This window comes from Engraulis encrasicolus, chromosome 21 (genome assembly GCF_034702125.1).
Source record: "Engraulis encrasicolus isolate BLACKSEA-1 chromosome 21, IST_EnEncr_1.0, whole genome shotgun sequence".
Classification (NCBI taxonomy): Eukaryota; Metazoa; Chordata; class Actinopteri; order Clupeiformes; family Engraulidae; genus Engraulis; species Engraulis encrasicolus.
The window spans coordinates 25,634,873-25,655,071 of record NC_085877.1 but is presented as its reverse complement, the minus strand read 5'-3'; the positions used below and the strand labels follow the sequence as shown (position 1 = coordinate 25,655,071).

General features: G+C 40.3%; 1 protein-coding gene across 1 annotated transcript; it reads left to right on the top strand.

Annotated features, from left to right (window-relative positions):
* Positions 1 to 341: 341 nt before the first annotated feature.
* On the top strand, positions 342 to 18,858 carry LOC134437036 (C-type lectin domain family 4 member M-like). Its single transcript, XM_063186464.1, has 12 exons — positions 342 to 387; positions 720 to 911; positions 2,081 to 2,107; positions 3,064 to 3,147; positions 3,541 to 3,624; positions 7,668 to 7,751; positions 7,949 to 8,032; positions 9,538 to 9,621; positions 10,549 to 10,617; positions 16,220 to 16,368; positions 16,743 to 16,858; positions 17,767 to 18,858. Exons 2-12 carry the CDS (start codon positions 806 to 808, stop codon positions 17,921 to 17,923), a joined length of 1,044 nt encoding a protein of 347 aa, XP_063042534.1. The 5' UTR covers positions 342 to 387; positions 720 to 805; the 3' UTR covers positions 17,924 to 18,858.
* The last annotated feature ends 1,341 nt before the right edge of the window (positions 18,859 to 20,199 follow it).

Below are 20,199 nucleotides of genomic sequence, written 5' to 3'. Positions count from 1 at the left end.
TTAAACCATAGTGCCCAAAGTGCACAAGTGCACCCATCTGAGACACAGCAATTGTCTCAGCAGCCTGGCTGGTGTCATGCTTGTAAATATTTTTAGACGTCACTTTTACTTTTCCTTGCAAATGCAAAACCGTTGTTAGGGAACAGAACACAACGATTAATTCATTCATTCAAATGTTGAATATTAATTCAACTTTTAGGATACTCAGGGACCATACACACTCTAGAAGATGTTAAATTGACTCTCATGTACTGTACGTATACGGTGTGACGTGTAAAAATATTTTCCCACATGACCAGTTGGTAATTTCACTAATTACTTTCTAATTTCTTCAAGGGGCAAACAGTGACGATACAGTCTACTACAAGATCACCCTGCCACAGAGAGGTTTGCTTTCTTGAGTGGTTTGCACACTCCTTGCAGTTAGTTTTCCTGGTACCAAGTGCAGCAGTGTTATATCTTTGTTCTTTGTTTTTGAACCTTACATTTATGTTCCCATTATGTTATTTTCAGATGAGAACATGATGTGGACATGTATCATAGTGTCACTTTAAATAGGCTACTATTTATTCTATGTCAGTGTAGAGTGCCATTCATTCAGCTGTGTGTGTGTGTGTGTGTGCATGTGCGTGTGTGTGTGCGTGTGTGTGTGTGTGTGTGTGTGCATGTGCGTGTGTGTGTGCGTGTGTGTGTGTGTGCGTGCTTGACCTATGCAATAGAAGCAGCACAGGTCGACGAGTTTGCGCCACAGCAAAGTGTGCATACGCCTGTGGCCTTCACGTCCCAGAGGGAGTTTGCCGCGCCGATGAGCCCAGTGAGGGAAATCAAACAAAGACTCTTCCTGTCGGCCAAATTCCTGATCTCTCTCAATCTGCTCTTTTTGCTATTTGTCATCATTCTGGGAATACTCTGTAAGTTCCGACAACTGGCAGCTGACTACTAAATTTACACTGTTGATTACACAACGTATCTACTGTCATATCATCATCATCTACTGTCTATATCATATCGATCCATCTATCTATCCATCTATCTATCTATCTATCTATCTATCTATCTATCTATCTATCTATCTATCTATCTATCTATCTATCTATCTATCTATCTATCTATCTATCTATCTATCTATCTATCTATCTATCTATCTATCTATCTATCTAGCGTTTGGTATTTTAGGACAGTCGTTTTCAAAGTGGGGGGCGGGGACCCCTGGGGGGCTGCGGCACAAAGAACTGTATTAGTAATCTTTTGCATCTTTTACAGTTTTTCTCAATTGGTTTTGTACATTTCTCACAACAGAATAATCATTCTCAAAACTTCTTGTTCAATTGTGACTTCCTGCTGTTACCTGTGCACATGGTAAAATACATTTCTCGTAGTTTTCAGCATTTAGCAAATGCTTTCATCACCATGCAAATGGTTGTGTACAATTCTCAGTGTTTTTGTACATTATCAATTGATTTTGTCGTGTTCTGCAAGATGCATTGTTATGATAATCCATGAAAGATCTCACTCCCCAACACATTTACACAGTGACATAACATTTTGATGGCTCTGACACGTTCACAGACACAAAAACCTGGTTTTGAGAGATTGGCCAAGGGTTTTGAGCAAGAGATTGGGTTTTGCAGGTCATCCATGGTGTTTTGCCACTTGTTAAATCTTTTTTTTTAAATGAATGTGATGTTTTGCAAAATGCGAGTAAGATTCGAGAAATGTACAAAACTAATTGAGAAATACTGTAACATTGCAACTATTATCGCTGTTGTTTTCTATATCCCAGTGGGGCACTGACTCACAGACATAGAATATGTTTGCGAAATAGGGAGCACAGAAATAAAATGTGGTACAACTCATGGAAGGGGGCCTTGGCTCTAACTGCCGGTAGCCTATAGAGGGCCTTGTCATGGTAAAGTTTGGGAACCCCTGTTTTAGGACGTGGTTGTGATGGTACACTGTTCTATGAAGAACATACGTATGGATAAAATACAGAGGGACAGTGCAATAATGGAGAGTATACGATGTGATATTAATATCATTTTATTTTCCATTTACTTCCTTTTTCACATATTTTTATCAGTTTCATCAGAGAAGAAGGCACATCAAGGTAAGAGCCCAGTAACGTATCACTCACATCATTGTTTTTCTTTTCTTTTCTAAAAACACATACATTTAAAACATGCACTGTACAACATGATCAGTGCTTTCAGTGTGAGTCTTAAATACCTTTATTTTACTAAGATACAATGGGGAGATACGAATATCTTCAGTCTACACACAAGACTCTTAATGATGAACTGTCCCACAGCCATGCGAGTCAATCAGGCCAGTCTGCTTTTATTTTTTTGATCAAATTTGTGCCCTTTTACTGTAAACACAATGATGACTCAATATACAAGGAAGATACAAACACTAGCCTAACAAACATCAGAGGATCTGGAGTGGGCAAATTGTAAAAACCCTACTACATGTTTGCTTCCGCCAGTTCAGTGAACCTGCCAATGCTTATGACTTTACCCCTTCAACCACGTAATGTAGTAAGTAGCTAAATAGTGAAGTCACCTGTGTGTTACTGTAACACTGTGGATATTTTCAAAAACGGATATACGTTCACACATTTTGATGCAGTTTACAAAAAAAACAAATCACCATTGTGACAGCTGCATATTAAAAAAACTGGTTTTAAAAATATCCATTTAGGGAGCTTAAATTCTGTTTACAGTGTGTAGGCTAAATAAAAGACCCAAGCGTATTTACCCAGTTGGCATCTCTGGATCCGTCCATGAAATTGCTTGTTTTCCTCTCTGAATGCTCCACCCGCTGTATGTAATGGCTAATTAATACGCCTAATGACTGGCAGTGATTGGCACTGCACGACCACGGGTGGAGCGTTCAGAGGGGAAATCATGCAGTTTTATGGGCGGGCCAGATGTGCCGCCTGGGTCAATGCATTTACAAAAATGTCCATTGATGTGTAAACAGGGTCTTGATTTTTCAGTCCAGTTTATCTGCCCCTGTGCCTCCACTGTACCCATTACCTTTACAATCTCCCCCTCTACACAGTGACCAGTCAGAGTCTGAGAGACCTTAACATCAGCTATGTGAAGGTACAAGGGGAAAAGACATCTTTGGAGAAAGACCTGAATGGTAAGAGAGAGCATGAATAGTCAAATAAGCAAAATAAAATGAAGTCAAAACCCCTATGAAAACATTACAAAAATCTGTTTTAAAATAGTTTGTTATATGCTGCTAGGCCTATTTGTTGTATATTCCCCAAGTAAATCTTAGTCAAAAGCCACTGAGGCCTAAATGTTCCTATCAAAGTACATGTTAAACGCAAACATGAGAAATGTATAGAAATACACCCTCTTTTTGTACACTCATCATCACACATGCACTTACTTAGAAGCCTTTCTTTCTGAACCCCTGCATATGCTGCACTTTGACACTTTCAATATTCTACACAATTTACTGCCCCCTGACTATCCAATATAAATGCTAAGAGGGTGTTATCACATTTTCACTTCTCCTTTTCAACAGTGTCCCGTGGGGAAGCGAAAGCACTTACTACCAAATATAACTCACTCAGTCAAGAGAAGACATCCCTTCAAGCTGAACTGAAAAGTGAGTGTTAAGTTTGGATTTCAAGGCTGTTGGTACTGAACAGTGTGTGTGTGTGTGTGTGTGTGTGTGTGTGTGTGTGTGTGTGTGTGTGTGTGTGTGTGTGTGTGTGTGTGTGTGTGTGTGTGTGTGTGTGTGTGTGTGTGTGTGTGTGTGTGTGTGTGTGTGCGCGTGCGTGCGTGCGTGTGTGTGTGTGTGTGTGTGTGTTCAATTCTGGCCTGCATTTGCCAACCCCTCCCCGTCTCTCTCCCCATTCGCTTCCAGTCTACCTCTTCTACTGTCCTGTCCCCAATAAAGTAAAAAGGTTTTTTTAAAAACGACAAAAAAACATTTCGGCTTCTCTGTGCATGTTTGTATGTGCGTGTGTTCATGGATGTATGCATCTGTGTGTGTTTTGATGTTTGTGAGCACACTAGTAAATGACAACAGACTGCATCAATTATCATGGAGGCATAGTGGCTACAGGAGCTGCCACCTAGTGGGTAAAGAAAGAATCAGTTGTTTTCTTCTGGGGCCGGGTCACCATTTTTTATGACTTCTGGGGTCCGTATCTCGAAAGCGTCTTTGCTAACGACGGTAGCAACGTCCTTCGTAAGAGCGACTCAACTCTCTCTCGACAGCGACGCTCACCATTAAATCCAAGGGAACGGTAAGACGGTCTTAAGACGGTCTTAAGACAGTTAGCAACGACAATAATCGAGAAACGGACCCCTGGCTTTGAACCTTGTTGTCCTTGTCAGCCAAGTAGATGGTGGGCCCAGTCTCATATCTTGTCAGTTCGTTGGTGTTAACGAGTGGCAACTTTATTTTTGCTTATATAACCCCCTGACAACCCATTAATCAATATTCTGGCTGTTGCCATCCTCAAAACTTGCACATTGATTTATAAAAATGACAACAAAAACTAGCCGACCGAGTGACGTCACGTCAATGCAAAGTCAACGAGGCAGAATACAGCTAGCGCGTGCATGCTACCCGGAACCGTCAGATTTCATGGCAAAAAGTGACAAGTTGGGGGGTAAGTGGGCTCACTTGTTGTGTACATGCAAAAAAAAAAAATTTTCCTCAAACTTTCAGGAGTGCTCTTTTTCGCTGTTAGTGTTCGACTGTCTGACCATCATTGGGCAACGAGAGATAAATGTCAAAAAGAGGACAGCTCTGTTCCCTCCAAGCAATAGAGCAATGAGGTGACGGGGGTAGATCAATTCGCCAAAAAACTATGTGTCAGTAAAGAAATGCAAGCTGTGTTATTTTTTCCAGTAACAGGAAAATGGTCAGGAATGAAATGCCTACGTTGTTTCAATGATTAGGTGAATTATCTGCCTATGAAAAAAGCCCGATATGCGGATAAATATTCCCTTTTCAACTTTGAGGGGCGGAGACTTCCCATTGACTGTGCATTATGTGACGTCACCCCCAGTCTTTTTTATTTTCGTTATTTTTTAAGATCAACGTGCAACTTTTCAGCGTGGCAACAGCCAGAATATTGCTTTACATATTGTCAGGAGGTCATATTAGAAAAATCAAGTTGCCACTCGAGAGTGAGAACGAAACTCATTTTCTAAAGGAGCTACGAAATCTAGCCCACCGTCTAAAGTATTTGCTTACCTGAAGAGAGGTGTAGACACCATTTTATGTAATGGCTACTAGAGGCGAAGGGTCATGACCGTGTGCAAAAGGACATAGCACAGGAAACACAGTTGTCATTCTTACCCAGTAGCCTCTGAATGCTGCATGGACATGTTTAACCCCTTAGGGGGTTGTGTCTGTTATAACATTATTGCCAAGCCTTTTTATGGTCCAGCCTCAATCCGTTACGTAACACTGGGCGCAATGTTATGTTAATGTCACAATGTAGTTGAGTGGGGGGTTTTTTCAGCAAAAAGTGAATGGGCCCAGGACAATTTACCTGTTTGCCCATTTTCGATTATTTAGAAAATGATCCACTTGTTTTTGTTGTGTTTACAAAAAAAGAAAAAGTAGTTCCCCTTGTGCTGTTACCTTGTCGTGGTGGGGAACCTTGCGTGTCTCAGTGACCCGGATAGCTATACCGACGGGGGCTCTGCCCCCAGCAGGTCCAACCAAGTCGGGCAGGTATTCCAGGTAGAGTCCAGACAAAAAACAGCACCTGGCCCTCCAACAACCCCACCCCATAAAAAGACATTACTGTTACGGAAACTTCTACGAATTATACCACTACGGACCTCACCGTTTTAAGCCTTATGTCCCACCAGGGACGAAGAGGATTAAGTAAGTAGCACAAAAAAAGAAACCATAATAAAACGAAGAAGCACACAAAGACAAGAACCCTCCAACATAAGATATTTACAAAAAACCATCCCACTTGCCACATCTTCACGGTCCTCTAATGGGCACAATCCCTGACTGTGCGACCCTTGGCTGTGCCAGTTTCCCACAGAAATTCACGCTGCGTAAATGCAAACCGACAAAACAATGAGTAAAGTATGACATTGGCGCATGGAGAAACTATAGGCCTACATTTCAGCCATTTATGTTTTGAGAAATTACATAAGATTTTACCCATGACATGTATAGTAGTACGGCCTACATTGTCATTTATATTTAAAAAAATGCAGTACAGTGAATAATTTCTGTTTGCAACACACTTCTCATTCGTACACCATGCAGGCGTCTATGCAATGAAAAAACAAGAAAACAAAATAGGAGCACAGATAAGAATTTAGGAGCACTGTGAAATTATTAACGCACAGACAAAAAGGGTCTAAGAGAGTAGGCTATGCCTTTTTCCACACACACATAGGCGTACACATTGAGAGGTGCTGGTCACAGGGTCAGTTTTTTAAAAATTCCTCCCTGTAAAAGGGCTGAACAACATATTACACATTTATGTCTATATTCACATTCGTTCATTACACATTCATTTCTATATGCAGCCCGATGTCTCCTCTGCTGTGTCAATGACAGACTGTGACAAGGCCTGTCGCCTAACTCATTATCATACAACTGTAAAACAAAGCCTGGGGACTGTCAGTAAACTCATCCCAACTGTCCCTTCTCTGAAGTTTTTTTTATTGCTCCCAAACCCAAGTTAACTACAACAACTTGACTAGGCTTTTGATCCCTCTGTCTTTCAAGCACTCATTGTTTCCTCTATAGCAGGTGTGACGGAGGTCATCTTGCACCTGTTCACCCCCCTCGGGGATTGAACGTGCGACCTCGTCAACTACAACGGTCCGGCAATGGGAAAAACAGTACGATACCGCTGGGCCAAGAGACTAGTCTCTCGGCCCAACGGCACGAGACTGTATGAGGCTATCGGAGGGAGGTTTACCAACGTTCCACGCCAACTCTGTGCTAGTTAGCCTCCGTTACACAGGCATCACCAACGCGGTGCCCGTGGGCACCAGGTAGCCCTCCAGGAGCTTCTGAGGTGCCCACCAAGGATGTTAATAAACAGTCACGACTACAAGATTTTAGTCACAGTTAATGCTTTTCTTAATTTAAATATGAGATTAATTCTTTATAGCCTGTGAAGAATATTTCCTTATAACTTATAAGCAAATTTTCATTCAACTTAGTGTGATTTGGGAATGATGGCAAGACATCAGTAGAGGATTTTGAACAAAAGTAGCCCTCGGGTAGCTCTCAGTAGCCCTCGGGTAGCCCTTGGTAGCCCTCTGACCCAGAAAGGTAGGGGACCCCTGCTCTATAGGATGTATTTACTCCAGGAGGAAAATGCGAAGGAAATCGTTTTTCAAATAGTTTTTCAAAAAACGGAAATCGTTTAAAAAAAATAAAAATAAATGTTTATTTATTTATTAACATTTTCGTAAACTATGGCGGCCATATTTAAACTATGGCGGTGCAACATAGTTTCCTCAATGTATGGGAAACACTACTGTGCTCAACCTCTGATTGTTGGAAACTGTAGGTCAAAAAATGAGCTCACATGGTTGCCTGCTTAGCGCCTTGCCCCTCCTCACAATACGAATGTATGTAAACGTAAAACCTATGTATACAGCACGCCACAACACCCCTGTATGACCCTGTTGATTTTTTGGCAGGTGTGTGGTCCAGCTGGCGAGTTGAAATAACTAAAACCGAACGGCTTACCAGGGAAAAAAATAGCAAAGTTGAAGAACTTGACAGTGAGAAAAGTTTTGTTTTCTATCTATCTATCTATCTATCTATCTATCTATCTATCTATCTATCTATCTATCTATCTATCTATCTATCTATCTATCTATCTATCTATCTCTATCTATCTCTATCTATGCCAGCCTGCAATGTCTCCATGATGAGATGTAATATGGTCTGTTTTGAATTTGTTTGATGTTTTTTTAAGGAAAACGGACAGAACTTATTAAGCGAGATGAAACAATAACACAGTTAAGGCAGAGTAACACAAAGATAAGCCAGGACCTTGAAGGTAAGTGTCATTACTGATTCTGTCATTAGCTGTCTCTATTTACGTTGCCATAAAACAATGTGTACTATGGCTGGATTGTATTATAGTGCAGGCATGAAAACGGGTCAGGGGTGAAAAAGGTGAGAAAGGTGCAGCATGGCGCGGTGGCACGTAGAGGCGCGTGTGCTGCAGCGGTGTGCGCGCATGTGTGGTGTGCAGTGGCGTTTTGGGGGGATAGTGGTGTATACAGTCATACTAGGGGGGTCTGGGGGCATGGTATCCCATGGGAGAAAATTTAGCTAAAACCGTCTTTAAATGATGAATTTTGAGCATACTGTAGCGACCCAGGGACAGTGAACATAAGAAGAACTGCCAACCATCTTCGTTACTTCATGATTGTCATGCTGTCATGTCTGATGAGGGGGGCAGGCAGATAGATAGATTGACCGTGTTACACTAAATATAAATCGGTAGATTTTTAATATGCAATTTAGATGTAGGGCCTAGGCTACCAAGGATTACAAAAAGCATGATTCCTATAACAATTTGTCCCGTATCAAACGATTGACTAAGTTAGGCTTCGCTCTTTCTCCCTCTCCCTCTCTCTCGTGCGTGCTATAAGAAGTCGCAGCATATGATTCGAAGCATGATGTAAGATGCCTCGCGTAGCCTACATGCGCTTCTTCCCCGTAACACCTACTAGATACTTTCACCATTTTGTAGCGCACAGACCCGTTAAAATAGCCGTCAGGAAAACGTGCCGTAGGCCTACCCAAGCTTTCATTAACAGAGCTCTTTTGAGAATAAATACTTTTTCAAGTGGGCAGGGCAAATGCGGTTTCAAATTATTAGGAAAAACAGCTTAACCACTGTGGCTAACTACATCCACTCACTTCTCATCGAAATGCTTGCGTCCTGATGTTCTCATAACAAGAATCATGATGAATAGCTTCCTCTCTGGGAAACGTGTAGAGTATTTGTGACAGATCGTCTGGACATTTTTTTTATAATCAGAGATGTCCTATAACTATAAAGAAAGAAATTTGATGCAACCACGCCAGCCTCGCAGACCAAAGCGGCACCTGTTTTAAATTGCGCTTTCAAAGAGTATGAAGGGCGGGACTTAGATTGAGCTCGTTCACGTTATTGGCTGTGCAGACAGCAACAAATGCTGTGATTGGTCAAACGTCATTGTCAGTTGTGGAATCTTTCCTGAAACTGTATGAAGTTTTCGCGGTAGAGCGCTACACAATGATACAGTAATTTGGCGCTACACTTTTCTCCTCGCTCGACACCCCCCCCCCCCCCTAAAATTTTCTCCTCGGATCTACACAATTCACAGAAATGACCCATTTTGATTTCAAAACGGCGAATTTCGCGGAAAGGTGAGGGATTTTCATGCCTGATAGTGGGGTTTTTTTGTCGAGGATATTACAGAATTTCCAGTAATAGTTTGAACATCTCTATTCTAATGGCAAACAAAGAAATATGCCTGTTATTTATAACCATCTCTCTTTGATGAACAGAAACCAATAAGAACCTCAATGAACAGAAACGGAATAATACACTCTGGTCACATCTCAAGGAAAGCATTGAAAAAGAGATGAAAGGTAAGTGCATTTGAGTGTTGTCTCTCTGAGTGTTATCTGGTCAAATTGTCATGCTTTTCCAGAGGTGGACACTGACAAGTTAGGGTTAGGGATGGCTTTTGGTCCAGGCACAAACATTCTCTGGTGATCACAAGTACGCTTTCTTCAATCACCAGTTAGGGTTAGGCAGTTTGACATTGATCTCACATACAAAAACCCATAAGCTGAGGAAATGTTTGACAATTTCATGTGCAGAGTTTTGTTTGGCCTTCGCAAATGTGATGAACGGAGATTAGTCTGGTGGAGATTAGTCCGACATTCCCTTATTCATAGTAGAGACAGACCAATATAGGATGGTCAGTGTAATACAATAGTCCTATGCACGGTCATGGTTGTTGTGATATCGTGATAGTATTGACTGTTTTTGAAGGCCGATAGGAGCTGCCATGAGTAATACAGATAAAAGAAAACCATATGGACCTGACATTGCCAATGCCCTTCTAAGGAAAGGTAGTCATTACAACTTCAGGAAAACACTTCTGCATGGCTTCATGCTTGTAGAGTCGGCCTAGATACAGTATATGTGCATCTTTAAAAGTCGACCTGATATTGTGCAGATGTTGGCCAGTAGTATATTGTGTTATTGTGCGATATTGTGAAATGTACAAGCCCTTGTGGGCGTCATGTGTATTTATGTCAGCTACTTTCCCCCCAGGATCAATAAAGTTACTCTACTCTACTCTACTCTACCGATAAAAAAAAAAAAATCAAGTTGGTCAGTCTATCTATAGGCTACTTTCAAGTTACAGGTCCCTCTTGCTCATACATGTGCTGATGTAGTACAGCATGTCAAAAGCAAAAAAAACTGAAGATGCTCGATAGAATTAGACAGAAGTGTCCTCAACATACTACAGAACCACTCCTCACAGTGTAAATATTTTTCCACAGAATATAAAGACAAACAACCGTCCCAAATCAGAGATCAAGAAAAAACATTTTTGGACAGTCTACTACAAGGTATGTCATTTAACAAGCCGCTTTTACTGCATATGCATGTAGTGTCTGAAGTGGAATGCATGTGTCAAATCAAGTCAATCTGTTGTGTAAGGAATAATGGACGACGAGGTGTCCCGATATCAAGGGAAATAATGGACGAGGCGGTCTATCGGAGACGTGCGTAGAACATTGGGGCGACTTCACAACCAAATGCGATAGAATGAATGACAGGGTTTTACACTGACGACCAAATGCGATAGAATTACATAACGACTGGCTATTGGCTTGACGACTACATGCGATAGAATTAACGACGGGGTCTTGGCCATAGCAACCTGCAGTTTAGAATTAGTAATGGCAGTTCGCCAGAAAGTTAGGAAAAGAAACAACTTAGACGCACGCACGCCCGCATGACATCGTAGGTGTCCTGCTCTCGTGGAATAATGGACACCTGCTCAGCCGATCAGAAGACGTTCCGTCTGCTCACCGGGTGATAAAGGGAGAAGAGCAGGGCAGAGCAGATGTTCCACAGATAACTTAGAAATTGATGTTGGTAACATTTGTTCATTAAAAAATTACCCACTACCTTTAACTATTTTTAAAAAATATATATTTTACCTTTATTTAACCAGGGAAATAAAATCACATTGAGAATAAAATTCTCTTTTACAAGTGAGCCCTGGCCAAGGCGGCAGCACACATTACATTTACATTTACAGACAGGACACAGACAAAACAGAACAGATTAATATGGATGAAGAGATAAAATTACACAATAAAAACCATAAAATAATAAACATAAAACAAGATGATTAAAAGGAGATTACTAGATTAAAAGCAAGTGTAGACAGATTTAAAAGTGTAATTAAGACATGCTTTAAACTCAGCTAGACATAAAAACTGCAAGCTTAAGAGAATTCTGAAGCTCATTCCAGTGAGTTGGGGCACAATGAATAAAAGCTACCACTACCTCTAAAACAACACTAAGTATTGATTGTGCTTTGGAAATGTATACTATTCCCAAACATGAATAGGTGGATCTTCTCCATGTGTATTTAAATGTTCATGAAAATGTTCAAAGTAGTGAATGGACAACATACATTTTGGAAATAAACTACTATAAGTACACACTCAGTGGTGTAGTCTACTTTTTTATGGTGGGTATACTGTATATTTGAGCATTTTTTGAAGTGGGTATACTGTATATATTTGTGCTATTCAAAACAATGGATCAATACATTTTAAGTGGGTATACTGATATCCCTGAAATATAGAAGTGGGTTCTACGTAGACTACACCACTGTACGCACTGGAGTTTTAACTAAGGCTAGGGTTGTCGATGAGGCTCTTGGAATAAGTGTTGTAGTAGAGCGGCTACAAGGCCAATTTGGCTTGAATCGTGCAAATTATGATACAAGCATGAAACTTGGCAGGTATGTGCTTAAGACCAATACAATCAAATCTACCTGATTGGCCACTTGAAATGGCGGCCATTTTCCAAGATGGCCGTCAAAAATGGCTCCAGAAATAGGTTTATTGCTTAGAATTGACCTAGAAATTTATGATCAACGCATGAAAATCAACATGTATGTGTTTAAGACATATACGATCAAATCTACCTGATTGGCCACTTGAAATGGCAGCCATTTTCCAAGATGGCTGCCAAAAAAGACCCCAATAATGGATTTATTGCATAGAATTGACCTAGAAAATTATGATACAAGCATGAAATTCAACATGTATGTGCTCAAGACCAATATGATCAAATCTACCTGATAGGCCACTTGAAATGGCGGCCATTTTCCAAGATGGCTGCCAAAAAGACACCAGAAATTGATTTATTGCATAGAATTGACCTAGAAAATTATGATACAAGCATGAAATTCAGCATGTATGTGCTTAAGATCAATACGATCAAATCTACCAGATTGGCCACTTGAAATGGTGGCCATTTTCCAAGATGGCCGCCAAAAGGACCCCAGACATTGATTTATTGCATAGAATTGACCTAGCAAATTATGATACAAGCATGAAATTCAACATGTATGTGCTTAAGACCAGTGCAATCAAATTTACCCAATTACTCACTTGAAATGGCGGCCATTTTCTAAGATGGCTGCCAAAAAACTAAAAGACCCTAGAAAATAATTTATTGCACAGAATTGTCCAAGCAATTTATGATGAAACTCGGCTTGTATGCGATTAAGACCAATAGGCCTACAATCAAGTCTACTTTATTTGCTACTTAAAATGCTGGCCATTTTCCAAGATGGCGGTCAAAAAGACTCTAGAAATTTGCAAATGTCATATGTGCATATTGCAAATTTGGTGGAAATAATTGTTCACTCTCCTTAAATATGTTAGCATGGATGATGAAGTGATACAGATATTAAAAATATTCTGCAATGACACATAAGCCACTCACAGTATGACACACAAATAGCATGGTGATGACATGCTAATGCCAGTTCTTAATTTAATATCAATGGAGGCAGTGCATCCCCCCCCAAACAAAAAAACACACACACACACCCCAAAGGTTATGAGGTGCTGTGCTAATAATACGATGACACTGCGGTAATAATATGTCAATAACGGCAATTTGTGGTTCTCTCGATATTGCTGTTAAACAAAAGGTACACCAAAAACAAGCATTGTCATGAATTTAGTTTATTTGCTCTTGAACATTAACATGTTTGATTTAGCTATCACATAATGGCTTTGGCTTGTCAGCCTGGAACATTCAAAGATAAGAGCCTCCTCCCAGAGGCTGTGGAACGTTCTGTGGAATGCGACTTCTCTAGTCAGTTGCGCCCTCTACCCGAGGGTGAGAAGGCTGATCGTGTCAAGACCACCAGGATCCTCGCCTCTCCTAATAGGACGCATTACACGTATCTCCCTTGGGTCGGTCACCCCTTACTGTGTGTGTCTCATTCGCTCAGCAGGAGCGCGAGTGTCAATTGTGCTGCCTGGAGTGCTGTCCCTGGATAGGGCGACCGTGGTTAGCTAGACCATACTTCTCCAATGAAGTATCTCAGGCCCCTGCTCGACCAGGATGCATGATCGAGGGGAAGTGTATCTTTGATGTCCCCCTTGGACTTCAGGAACCATAGTGTGTGCCCTCAAACGGGTATCTATCGGGGCTGGCTTGGCCAGCTTGCTGTGGTGGTGGTTGCTACTAGGTTCTCCGTCCGCAACTTGGACCTACGGCCCTGATAGAGAATGGTCTTTTCTGCCAGCACGGTTGCACCTTCAGATGTTGTGTACTGAACATGCTGGAAATTCCCCCTTGTGCCAAGACCTGGTTTGCTATTGGGGAATACCACTTGGTATTGGGGGCCTCGCTACACCTCTGTGGGCTCCACCTGCACATCGGTTACACCCAGACGGGTAGTTTCCGTGCCCTGGGTTCCCTCCACTGCGTGCTCTCCGTGGTATTGGATGTCCGGACGCTGCCTTTGTGCGCCTGGTGCCTAGCCTCTCTTCTTCAGGTTCGGAACTAAGACCCTGGGCCCTTGGGCGGCTGTTGCGTCTCGGGCTGCGCGTTGGGTGAGCATGATGCTTATCACTGCTGATGGACGCTGCCTCTTCGCCTTCAACAGCTCTGGGCATCGGCAGGAGAATGGTCTGTGCCCCGGCCAAGCTTTTGTTTGCGCATTCTAGGTAAAGGCAACTCAATCGGGAGTTTTTCAATACCCATAGTGGGATGTCGAGTAACTCTGGTTCTCTGAGGGAGATGAACGAGACATCTCACTAGATTGCTACACTCACCCACAAGCTCAAAGGTTAGTTGCCTCAGATTGAAGCTCAGAGCCCAGCACACCTGGGATTTGTCCCCGAGGGGGCGGGATCCCCAGCTGTGCAGCTCATTGGCATGACGGCAAGATTGAAATCAAGTTTTGGCAAATGGTCGCGGGCGTTACCCATAGTGAGATGTCTGGTTCATATGCCTCAGAGAGCCGGGGTTACCCTTGGTAGCCTATATTTATGTGCCATTTTGCTTGATTGTGTTTCCTTCTATGATGAAATCATTGGAAATTCAAACAGTGAATGTTAACATTGATTTGGGCCACATCTGCTAGATTAATTGCAATTAATGAAGTTCTAGTGTCTTCTTTGATGGCCATCTTTAAAAATGGCTACCATACATTCTCAAGTTGCAAATGAGTGGATTTGATTATAGGCCTATTGCTCTTAAGCACAAACACACAAAATTACATACTTGTATCATCATTTTTTTCTCACCTTTGGGCTAAATTCAGCCTTTTTGTGGCCATATTATAAAATGGCTTCCATTTCAAGTGGCGAGTCAGGAAGATTTGATTGTATTTTTTTTTTTGCACATTCATGCCAAAATTGATGCTTGTATAATAACTTGCTTGATCAATCCTGTGCAACAAATCCATTTCTATGGTATTTTTGGCGGCCATCTTGGAAAATCGCCGTCATTTAAACTGGAAAATTACTTAGAATGTATTGTGTTGGTCTTAAGCACATAACTGCCAAATTTCTTGGTTGTGCTTGAATCATAATTTCCTTTCTCAATTCTGTGCAACAAATCCATTTTTAGATTTTTTCATGGTGGCCATTTTGGAAAATGGCCACCATTGCAAATGGCAAATCAGACAGATTTGATCGTATTGGTCTTAAGCACATACATGTTGAATTTCATGCTTGTATCATACTTTTGTAGGTCAATTTTATGCAATAAATCACTTTCTGGGGTCTTTTTTGGCGGCCATCTTGGAAAATGGCCACCATTTCAAGTGGCCAATCAGGTAGATTTGACCGTATTGGTCTTAAGCACATATATGTTGAATTTCATACTTGTATCATAATTTACAAGGTCAATTACATGCAATAAATCAATTTCTGGTGTCTTTTTTGGCGGCCATCTTGGAAAATGGCCGCCATTTCAAGTGGCCGATCAGGTAGATCTGATCATATTGTTCTTGAGCACATACATGTTGAATTTCATGCTTGTATCATCATTTTCTAGGTCAATTCTATGCAATAAATCCATTTCTGGGGTCTTTTTTGGCGGCCATCTTGGAAAATGGCCGCCATTTCAAGTGGCCAATCGGGTAGATTTGATCGTATGGGTCTTGAGCACATACTTGCCGAATTTCACGCTTGTATCATAATTTGCACGATTTTTCCTGTAGCCGCTCTACTATTGGGGGGGTTAGCAAGATTGAAGTAAGAAACATAATTTCAATTTCTCTAAGAAATTGACAATAAAGTTGACTTGACTTGACTTGATTGTCTGTGAAAAGATTTCTTCTTCCACAGTTCTACATTTCCCACCAATGAGTCTGGAGGTCCCCCTTGTGGTATAGTTTGTATCTGACACTATTTATGCTCAACCATCTGTTAGCTTGTGTCCATCATTTTTCAAATCAATTGTGTGCGTGTTCAATTCAGTCATTCTGAATACTGAACTGATAACAGCGATATGTAGTCTAAGATCAGTTGTGTGTTATTTAAAACAGTTCCGTTTCTGATATTTAGTGTGTGAGTGCTTTATTGATTTTGAAGGGAACTGAACAGCAGGATGACCATTCATCATTTCTCACATTTCCATGTATCTACATAACTTACTTTCAGTCTTTTTTAACCACAGTTTTAGAGACCGGCTGTGACTTTACTTGGGAACTTGCTGGAGGGAAATGTTTCTTCTTCTCATCTGAGAAACACACCTGGGAACAGAGCAGAGACGATTGTCAAGCAAAGAAAGGAGAGCTGGCCTTCACACCAACGGAGACGGAATGGGTATGACAATTTCACAGATAAGCAGAGATATAGAGAACACTAGGCCTACTATTAATAAATAGATATTTTAAAATATTTAAATATCTATTTATTTATTCATTTACATAATTAAGACAAAAAGACATCCCAGGGTTGTAATATTTGTAATAACAGTTTCAACTGACAAAATCAACTGAGGCACATCTGCAGTCACACAAACTAATCACTTAAAATGAAGGCATAAAAATATAGACTACAATTAAGCAATAAGTGATTAATTATACATTCATTAATAATTCATGTGGCAGGAACTGTAGATTCCAATGACAGCTATGGCTATTTCTCTGTTATAACTACAATGTCGACTACTATGAACAAGGATGCTCTTGCTTTAGGAAATCTTGAAGAAAGCCATTCCAGGAAACAGCAAAGACTTCTACTGGATTGGTCTGACTGATTCAGACACAGAGGGAAGCTGGCGTTGGGTGGACAACAAAACCATTACAATAAAGTAAAGATTTTCCATCATATTATATAAGAAAACAATATTGTCAATTCATGCATGTAGCCTACAGTAAATGTATACATGTCTTCACTTATTGTATTAATTTATGTAATTTTACGATATGCTACGTCATGTTAGATAATGCAGATATGCATGTTAGATGTGTAGGCCTACTTCCTTCAGAGTACACATACAGTAGGCTACTTGCTTCAGAACGATCAGAGTCCAACAGACTTGTATGGGCCAGATGGCCAAAGGTGTCTCTGATTAATATTTCCCATCATTGTTGAAATGTACCACAACCTCAATATGGAAGTTTGGAAGATCACCCTTCGCGGCTCTGTCAATATTCCACTGTACAAAGCAAAAGCAGCATAAAATTTGCATGGCAACGCTTTCATGCAGGAAAATTGCACGCGTATCCTGCAGCAAGCATGTCCCCGGCCTTAAAGGATCATTTCAGCCAATTTCGACATGTAGTTGTAAGGCTCACACTACCCTGGACTTGTCAGTACCTGAGAATTTTATTCTGGGATCTTGGTCATTGTAATGGGGGGCAGTTTGTTTACATAAAAAAACAGCTTGATTTATTCCCAAAAACATCCAAAAGGCTATGTAATGCAACATCAGCAGACAACTAGCAAATAGCGATACCTTTTGGGATAATATTTGGAGTAGGTAGGCCTAGTATGTTAAGAAGGTTTTTTAATGTAAACAAAGTCTGCCCCCATTAGAATAGCTCAGATCTCGGAAAGGACTGGGCCGAAAAAAAGCAGCATCACCGGGTACTGACAGGTAAAGGGTTGGGCAATACAACAGCCCACTGAAATTGCCAGAAGTGCACCTTTTGAACATACAATATAATTATGTTACATTTATTAATGTAAATTGTTATCATGTATTTTTTTATTCAGCCACTGGTTAAATAATGACCCTGATAACTGGACAAACAACGACACAAAACCAGAAGGAGAGAACTGTGCCAAAATGAATGCAGTGGAGGGAGGTTGGATGGACGCATTTTGTGATGAACAGATCCCATACATTTGTCAGACGATGGCTGCTGTGTAATGTAATGTCACATCTTCCTATCAATCTTTAAAGATCCATCGTGTGTGCACTGAATAAATTGTCAAGTTTATTGTCTCAAAAGTATATTTTAGGTGTCCATGACATTTATGTGCTATTTGACTTTGTCCAGGTATGGTTTGTCTTTATTGGTATTCTTGAGTGAAAGAGACCCATTCTTCAACAAATAATCTATAGGCCTAATGTAAACGGTATTTGAGGAAGCAGTTTGGTAAGCTTTTTGGTGTTTGTGTTGTCAGTTCAGACACCTGTCCTTCTATGAAGATTTTACCACCACCAATACCGATAGGTCGATAGGCCTGCTTTAGGGACATTTGTACAGTATCTTGGGGTTGGTTTGTTTGTCACAATACCATATGTACCACTTCTGCCTGTGGTAAGACTGTGGGTGAAACAGTGGTTGGCTCTGTGGACTGTGCTATCAGCTGCACTCAATTCTGACTCTCAACAGCCGTTCGGTTCAAAAGTACCAGCTTGCTAAATGTACAGCCTCCATTGCAGTTTTGAGTAGGAAAAGAGTCTCTTTACAGATATCCCTCAGGCTGCTGTACAACGTTAACTAGTATCTAATCAGAAAACAAAACATATGTATCAGATGGACATTTCATGACTGTTAAAATCACTGGTACATTGATACACTGATTTCAGCATTCTTGTAAAAACTAGTAATACTTATCTTAAAAGCACTGACTTGCAGTAGTTTGCAAAACTAATAGTACAAGCACAGTGCTTTGCAATCCGTTTAAATTTGTAGCACACACTTTGCTTAGCCCCAGCTGGTTGTGTGATGTACATACTGTAGGTCCACCGTCTTGAAGGATATTATGTTTTCTGAAGCTTTAGATGAATGTTTTTTCCACCTGTGTTTTATGTATTTTGTTTACCTGTACTGCCAATCTTCTGATTAAAGACTTTTGTGACTGAATTCATCTGCATTCAAGTTTAGTCTTTATGCAAATCTAACACAACTTGAAACCTGAGCATTAGGGTTTAGAAATAATGTCATAAATAAAAAATGTGTGTGTGAGCAGTTGAAAAAATGGTAAGATATTATAATTAGGGGTGGGCAAACATGAAAATCTTTAATCGCATTAACTCAATGACTTTCTGTGATTAATCGCGATTAATCGCATAGCGTGCGGAACCCAAATATAATAATAATAAATCATAAATAAAATAAATAATAAATAAAATAAAAATATTTTTTAAATTAATCAAATAAAATAATTAATAATAATTTGCATATGTACTGTGTAGATAACCTATGTAGGTCTAATATAATATTCCACAATGGAAATGTAGTTCTATTTGCCAACCTATCAGTCTAAATGTAGTAGGCTATATGCCTATCCAATGTAGGCCTACTAATGAAACAAATTATTGCATACAATATTACACTAGGGCTATTTAAGATTGTACGCTACTGAAACTGATATATTAGAAATCATAAACTGAAATTAGGATGGTCTACATGGGCCTACAAGAAAAAAAGAAAAAAAACTTGTCACTTAAAAAAACTATATGTTAAAACAGCTTGCCATAGGCGTGCGTCTGTGAGATACAGTATATCACGAAAGTGAATACACCCCTCACAGTTTTGCAGATGTTTGAGTATATCTTTTCATAGGAAAGCATTACAGAAATGTAACTTTGACACAATGATTAGTGACCTTTTAACAACATATTTAACCGCTTAAATTTCTTGTTCACTCAGAAAAAAACAAAATACAGCCATTAATGTTTGAACATGTACTCACAAAAGTGAGTACACCCCAGATTAAAATCCGGTAGAGAAGGGGCTATGTTGGCTCGAATCGTCTCGAAATGAAACGAAATGAAAAGGGATGACAAGGGAGGTCATCAGTGTGCGTTTCAACCTTTCTTTGCATTGAACTTTTAAATTTTGAGTCTGCATCTGGCTTAAATAGATTGGTGTGAGATTTGAATGCAATCCTATGGAGAATATCATGATCTGCTTCAGTAGTCACAGTGCATGTTGACATGCATGTTTCTTTTAGGTGTATTTCAGATTGCCAATGTTGACAGCATTCATGCATCCCCAAACCATGTCAGTCCCACTACCATGCTTGGCTTTTGAGAGGATACAGCTTTTTTGTACAACTCACTTGTTTACCACCACACATGCTTGACACCATCTAAAGCAAATTTGTTTATCTTGGTCTCAAGAGAGATGAACAGACCAAGGATATGGATCACTGGAATCATGTTGTGTGATCTGAAGAGACCAAGATAAACAA

Coding starts and splice junctions, on each gene's coding strand:
- LOC134437036 (XM_063186464.1), top strand. CDS start 806: ATGAGCCCAGTGAGGGAAATCAAACAAAGACTCTTCCTGTCGGCCAAA. Junction 7,752..7,948: donor CAAAGTTGAAGAACTTGACA/GTGAGAAAAGTT, acceptor TGTTTTTTTAAG/GAAAACGGACAGAACTTATT. Junction 8,033..9,537: donor GATAAGCCAGGACCTTGAAG/GTAAGTGTCATT, acceptor TTTGATGAACAG/AAACCAATAAGAACCTCAAT.